A 6,285-nucleotide genomic window follows, 5' to 3' on the forward strand; every position below is an offset into this window, starting at 1 on the left:
CATAAAATATCAATACAATACAGAACAGGGGATAATGAAATAATGCCAGGGACCACAAGAAATAAAAAAAAAAAAACAGAAATTGGAATACAAGGTTCACAAATAGAGATAAGACAGTGTTTCAGGGAATACAGTTTAAGGCTTCAAGAGTCTTTACAGCTTTAGGACTGAAAGAGGTCCGTATAGTTCCTGAATACTGTAGTAATTCAGATAAAACAGAGACTTCTTAGCAGAAAATTTGCATTTATGGTTATGAAATTTAGCTAGAATTAATAATAGATTAATTACATAAAATTTGTTCTTATTAGCAGGGCAGACATTGTAGAAACTAAAAAGTACATCTGTGTATAAAAGTGAAAACTACTGAGGATGAGACTGAATATAACAACATCTTTCCAGAAAGAAACACGGAAGGAAAACCTCCAGAATAAGTGGATTGTTGTCTCATTGTCCAAAGGATATTCTGGTTATTCCAGATGAGAAATCTGTGAGAGGAGAAAAAATGCTTATACATTGGAGACCAAGGGAGGAGCATCTGTTTGTGACAATTGGCCATTTTTAGGGGAAGTTTTTCTATATTACAGTTAAATTTAAGTAAAAATGAAAGGCCACCAAGTTTAGAGAAAATATAATTAAGGAAAAAATTCCACAATGAGTCAGGGTTCAATAAAAAGTTTCTGATCCAATTTATTTTAAATGTGTGATTTAGGGATGAGAAATATAAAACGTTTAGACCACCTGTGTTAATGTGGGTTAAGTTCGTGGGTATTTGCAGCCAACAAGATGGTGTATCGGTCAGGATACAGGAAGGAGAGCATGAGACCAAACTTGTAGATGTGAGCTGGTTTATTCCACCTTGATACTCAGTGTTGCCAGCAGTCTGCAATAACAATAAATTGCCATTAGGCTAATGTATTACAGCAATACAGGTTCAACTTATACAAACTCAGTGAAAACCCACAGACAGTCTTTTAGCTGAATTTAACATAAGAAGCACTTTGGCGCCATCATGTGGCCAGATAAAATCTACACAATGGCGGCAACCGGCAACGCATGCCCTTAATTACTCTATTTTGCCGCGACAACTCGATGTAAAGCAGTAACAGATACGGCTGAAATACACATATAACTGAATCCAGAGTGAATAAATAGAACGCTAAATGCGGTAACTTACTTTCTGTCATCAACTCGGAGCATCATTTCTCAGTGCTACACCGGGAATGCAGTCTCACGGTTGGAGAATGCAGTGAACTGACCCGGAAGTTATGTTAGGTTGCCCTCATGAGCGTTAGCTCAGTACTAACTCAGGCTTACGTCACTTCCCAAAATGACCTCTAAACCAATATTACAAAATAAAATACAGAAAAAACATCAGAGCCTTTTATACAACCTGAGTCTTTGATGTAATGTGTTTAATTTTTCCAAATGAAATTGTAGAGCATTTTATTGATAGTTTTATAGGTATTTACATTTAATGCTAGTGCAGCATAAGTTAACCTGGATATTCCTTGAGCTTTAGATATGTCATGATTGGTGGTTGGGGAGGTGAGGGAGGACGCAGGCAGACCCAGGTTGAAGTGATGAATGATTTAATGAAGAATCCAAAAATAAGAGTCGATCTGGCAGTACAGGAGGGAAATGGAGTCGCTGCCCGTAAGCTCGGCGTGAACGAAACTACGGTTGGTTCGGTGTTGGAGACAGAGGGCTGCGTCCAGCAGGTTTAGTCCTTATGGGAAACCAACAGCGGTGGAGATACTAGTGGCTTATATATGTATGTTTCCAGTTTTTTTTTTTTTTTTTTCATTTTTTCCAAAAAATTTGTAGGTGCGGCTTACAGTATGGTGCGCTCTATAGTCCGGAAAATACGGTAAATGTCCGCGCTAACAAATAGAACAAATGTATCCAAATAACTGATGTTTTCTTGTTTTAACTAAAGTGTTTGTATGAAAAAATAAAAAGTGCATAAAAGAGTATCGACATAGGAGTGTGGCCATGGATTTGGCCATCACACATGGAATGAATTAAGGCAGGGGCGTCAAACTCCAGTCCTCAAGGGCCGCCGTCCTGCGGCTTTTAGATGTGCCTCAGGTACAAAACACTGGAATGAAATGGCTTAATTACCTCCTCCTTGTGTAGATCAGTTTTCCAGAGCCTTGCTAATAACCTAATAGTTTTATTCAGATGTGTTGCAGCAGAGGCACATCTACAAGTTGCAGGACAGCAGGACTGGAGTTTGATACCTATGAATTAGGGAGTGATCTGCTAAAGGGGTGGGGAGCTCCAAGCAGCAGCAGCCGCTCCCTTCTGAAAACAGGAATGATGAAATCATTGTTAAAGCCAGCATTAACAAGGCATTTAACTACAGAAACCTTCCAATGGCGGCGAGAAACCAAGTCCCACTGAAGGAAAACGGCCTGCAGGATGGAGGCAGACACGTGGCGGCTCTGGTTCTGGCCCGAGGGGGAAGCAAAGGGATCAAACTGAAGAACATCAAACCGCTGGCCGGGATTCCCCTCCTTGGCTGGGTGCTGAGAGCCGCCATCGACTCTGGCATGTTCAACAGGTAGGACAAACTCGCAGCGTCGACACAAACTGCTTTAAAATGCATACACTGCAAAAACACAAAATCTTACCAAGTAATTTGTGTCTAGTTTCCAGTGCAAATGTCTCAGTACACTTGAAATAAGATAAAACTAATTAGTGACTTTTCAGCAAGATATAGAGGCTTGTTTTAAGTACACAATCCCTTAATATTGCTGAAAAAATTGCTTATTACATTGGCAGACACTCTGAAGCTGCTGCCTCCCTGCCTGGAGGCTTCCAGATGTTTTTCTGCTTCACTGCTTTCCAGCCACTAACCTCAGTGTGTTTTAATACTTCTGTTTACTCTTACCTACTCTTACAAACATCAGTTTTCAGGTGTTGTCTCAGATTCTCAGATGGATTTAGGTCTGGACTTTGACTAGGTCACTCTAACACATTGAAATTATTTGGTTTATAAATGAAACTTAATTTGGTTTCCGCTCTCTTGATTTTCACTTTCATTCTTATTTGGCTGCAAATTTCCAGCTTAATTTTCCTAACCGTTGCAGAATATTTATATTAGAAATGCTGGTAACCTGAACCAGATTCCTGAAGCGTCTCTCGTTTCCAGCATCTGGGTGTCGACGGATCACGATGAAATTGAAAAAGTGGCCAAAACCTGGGGGGCCAAAGTCCACCGGAGAAGTCCTGAGGTCTCCAAGGACACGTCTTCATCCGTGGAAACCATTCAGGAATTTCTCAGGAACAACACAGGCACGAACATCACCCCTAAACTGAAGCCTTGTGAAATTGCCGGCGTCTGATAATGAAAACACTTTGTGTTTACAGAGGTAGACGTGGTCTGTAACATCCAGGCTACGTCTCCGTGTCTCCATCCGTCTCACTTACAGAAGGCCTTGAAGATGATCATGGAGGACGGATACGAGTCCGTCTTCTCCGTGGTCCGGAGACACGAGTTCCACTGGAAGGAGGTCAAGAAAGGAAGTGAGTTAAACGCCAACTGTCCTGTTTAGCTAACAGTAGGGACGAACACTGATAAATATTACTATTGCTGTTATGGTAAGTATATCTACTTACCTACCTGTTTAACACCAAACTCAGACATCAACAAGATGGATATACAATGTTTTCTAAAGGCTGTTTTCACACCTGATAGTCCAGTAAACTCCCTTGGGGACTAAAGTTGCTACATGTTACATTTTAAGCTGCTGGGGTTTGTTTTCACATTGCGCTGCATCAAATGAACCAAACAGTTTGAGAAACCTGTTCCCCTCCTCGCCTCTGGTGGCGCTGCACCAAGAACCACCAAAGGAAATGACACAGAAACCTCAGAAGAAGAAACTGAGCAACTTCTTCCTTCACAAAATGTAAACAAACGGAGTAGCGTCAGATTTTAGCGCTTGTAGGATTTTTCATTTGTCTTTGATGAAAGATCAGCAGGAAAAAGATCATTTTTCCCGCCATCTGTAGCTAGTTTGTTTTGGTTGCTTTTACCCAGAATGCCCTGCGCTGTAGTCCACTTCCTGCTTTTGGAACCGCCTCAAATAAGAGCAGAACTACTTTAGCATTTATTTATTTATTTTTTTTACTAAAGTACAAGTAACAAGTAGCGTCCCAGAAATGACTATAGTGAAAATGTATTTGGTAAATAGCCTGCTCCTGAGTAACTGATCAAATTATCAATCATTTAAAAATTACATCATCAGATAGACCAAAATGTAAAGTTAAGTGGAAATTTTGGTATTCAGGTTACTACAAACCCTGGTTTCACAGCTCATGTGAAAGCAATGAGACCGGACCAGATGGATGAAGAGGTGACGAGCGTTGCTTCACCCTTTTCTTTGTTTACAACCAGTAAAACCGGTTTTTATTTTTTGCCCCATTAATGCACGTCTAACTGCCAAATACCAGACATACATCCAGACGTTTCTTAAATTCAGGTTTAACCACTCATCCTCCAGGACCACAAGATAATGATCCAGAACGAGCCGAGACGGCAGAACAAATCCCAACGAAGGGCGAGCCTGAACATTTTGTCAGAGTGAGAACACTGACGGCAAGGAGTGCTGGAAACAAAAACCCTTCATTGCTTCACCATAGTGGAGCAATTCATCTTAAGATTAACTGTAAATTACATTTCAAATTATTCTTGAATGTGATTTTAAGATTACATTTGTAATCTAGACAGAAGGAAAGCGAAGGGAGAAGTGTACTGTAGTCATAAATATGAAGAGTACCACAGAAATCGGCCCTGGTTTCTGATGAAGGTTCCTGATGTCAACATGGTGGCCAAGAAAACATCTGAAAGATTCCTGATCCCTGGAAAAATGTTCCTTCAACCAAACAATGGGAGCCAAGAAACCCTAAAGACAAAGTCTGGTTTCTGGAGGAGATTTCTACTCAAATAGTTTTGTAGCTAGATGGCAGAACGGTGCACATTGCTTCTTTGTTCACATATATTCCCTTAAAGGGGAAGTATTATGCATTTTCCAGTCACATAATACCATTTTATAGCACAACCAAGTAACTATGTTGCTTTCAGTTCATAGAAATCAAAACAAACTTTACTTGCTGGTTTAAAATCTTGAAATTGGGCTTCTGTCTCTTTAAAAACTCCTGAAACCTTCAGGAAGACATTATGAAATCACTCCTCTATTAACCGTCTAACAGCACATGGTTCACAAAGTATTGACTCAGGAGGGGCTGAAAACTATTTGCACACCACACTTTTCAGTTTTTATTTGTAAAAAATATTTTTGAATCTCATAACAGAGTATTCCACTTTGTTGGTTTTTCACATAAAATTCCAGTTAGATGTATTTATGTTAGCGGTTGTAATGTGACAAAATATGGATTAAACATTTATTACCAGAGGTCACTGAGGACCAGATGATGCATTTCTCTCTCTCTCTCAGGCGGTGAATTGACGGAGCCAATAAATCTGGTTCCTGCGTTGCGTCCCCGCCGTCAGGACTGGGACGGAGAGCTGCATGAGAACGGCTCATTTTACATCAGCAGTAGGGACCTCATCTTTAAAGAAAATTCATTACAGGTAGCTCAACACCACTGTCAGTGGGCAGGGCCGGTCCAAGGCTTTTTGGGGCCCCATGCAGCTTTTTCTGGGGGGGGCCTCCATACCAACATGCTAACACCAGATGATTTATCATTCCTAATCTACTCTGTGTAATGTACCTGCTATCATTAGCATCATCTGTAATTAGCATAGCAGTGCTATTCTGACTTTTGATTTTAACCTTAGAGGAGTAACCGACTGTTGATTAAAGCTGTTGGATGAAGGTAATGTTAGCTAAAAGATGACTAGCTAATATCAATTAGCTGGGGGAGGGGGGGGCAGAAAATGTTTGGAAATCGCTGGGGGGGCCCAGGAGAAAAAGTTTGGAGGTAATTTTATTGGTATAGCACATTTTCAGCAACAAAGCAACTTAAAGTGCATTTCACTCAGGAAGAGTTCAAAAGTCAATATTTGATGAACCAGAAGGTTTTCAGTGGGGTTCCATGCAGTGGCCTCTTCATTTTTTCCAGAGCTGTATCTATTTTTCTATCATGCTTTAGTGCTCTTGGGTTAGGGCCCTAAGCCCCCTGGAGGCCCTAAGCAGCACTTAGCTAGTAGCATTGCCTTGGTCCGGCCCTGTCAGTGAGGTCCATTCGGTTCTTTGTGTGAAGACTTTCTGATGTTCTTCAGGGCGGGAAGGTGGCCTACTTTGAGATGGAGCCGGAGCA

At 40.9% G+C, this 6,285-nt stretch overlaps 1 protein-coding gene and 1 long non-coding RNA gene across 2 annotated transcripts in view; one reads left to right on the plus strand and one right to left on the minus strand.

The window, feature by feature from the left end:
• Positions 1-14: 14 nt before the first annotated feature.
• Positions 15-1,385, minus strand: LOC106956938 (uncharacterized). The gene is made up of 3 exons (XR_001426859.1): positions 1,175-1,385; positions 739-880; positions 15-485 (listed from the first exon to the last, which is right to left on the minus strand). It is a non-coding gene; the product is annotated as an uncharacterized LOC106956938 (long non-coding RNA).
• A 943-nt stretch (positions 1,386-2,328) lies between these two features.
• LOC106956936 (N-acylneuraminate cytidylyltransferase-like) overlaps positions 2,329-6,285 on the plus strand; it is a 10,248-nt gene continuing 6,291 nt past the window's right edge. Inside the window, exons 1-4 of the mRNA XM_015048050.1 lie at positions 2,329-2,563; positions 3,155-3,297; positions 3,373-3,528; positions 5,460-5,596. Coding sequence (XP_014903536.1) covers positions 2,376-2,563; positions 3,155-3,297; positions 3,373-3,528; positions 5,460-5,596 — 624 coding nt within the window. The 5' untranslated portion in view covers positions 2,329-2,375. The remainder of the gene's footprint in view (positions 2,564-3,154; positions 3,298-3,372; positions 3,529-5,459; positions 5,597-6,285) is intronic.

Source organism: Poecilia latipinna, unplaced genomic scaffold (genome assembly GCF_001443285.1).
Source record: "Poecilia latipinna isolate Pla-1442-1.1 unplaced genomic scaffold, P_latipinna-1.0 Scaffold858, whole genome shotgun sequence".
Taxonomy (NCBI): Eukaryota; Metazoa; Chordata; class Actinopteri; order Cyprinodontiformes; family Poeciliidae; genus Poecilia; species Poecilia latipinna.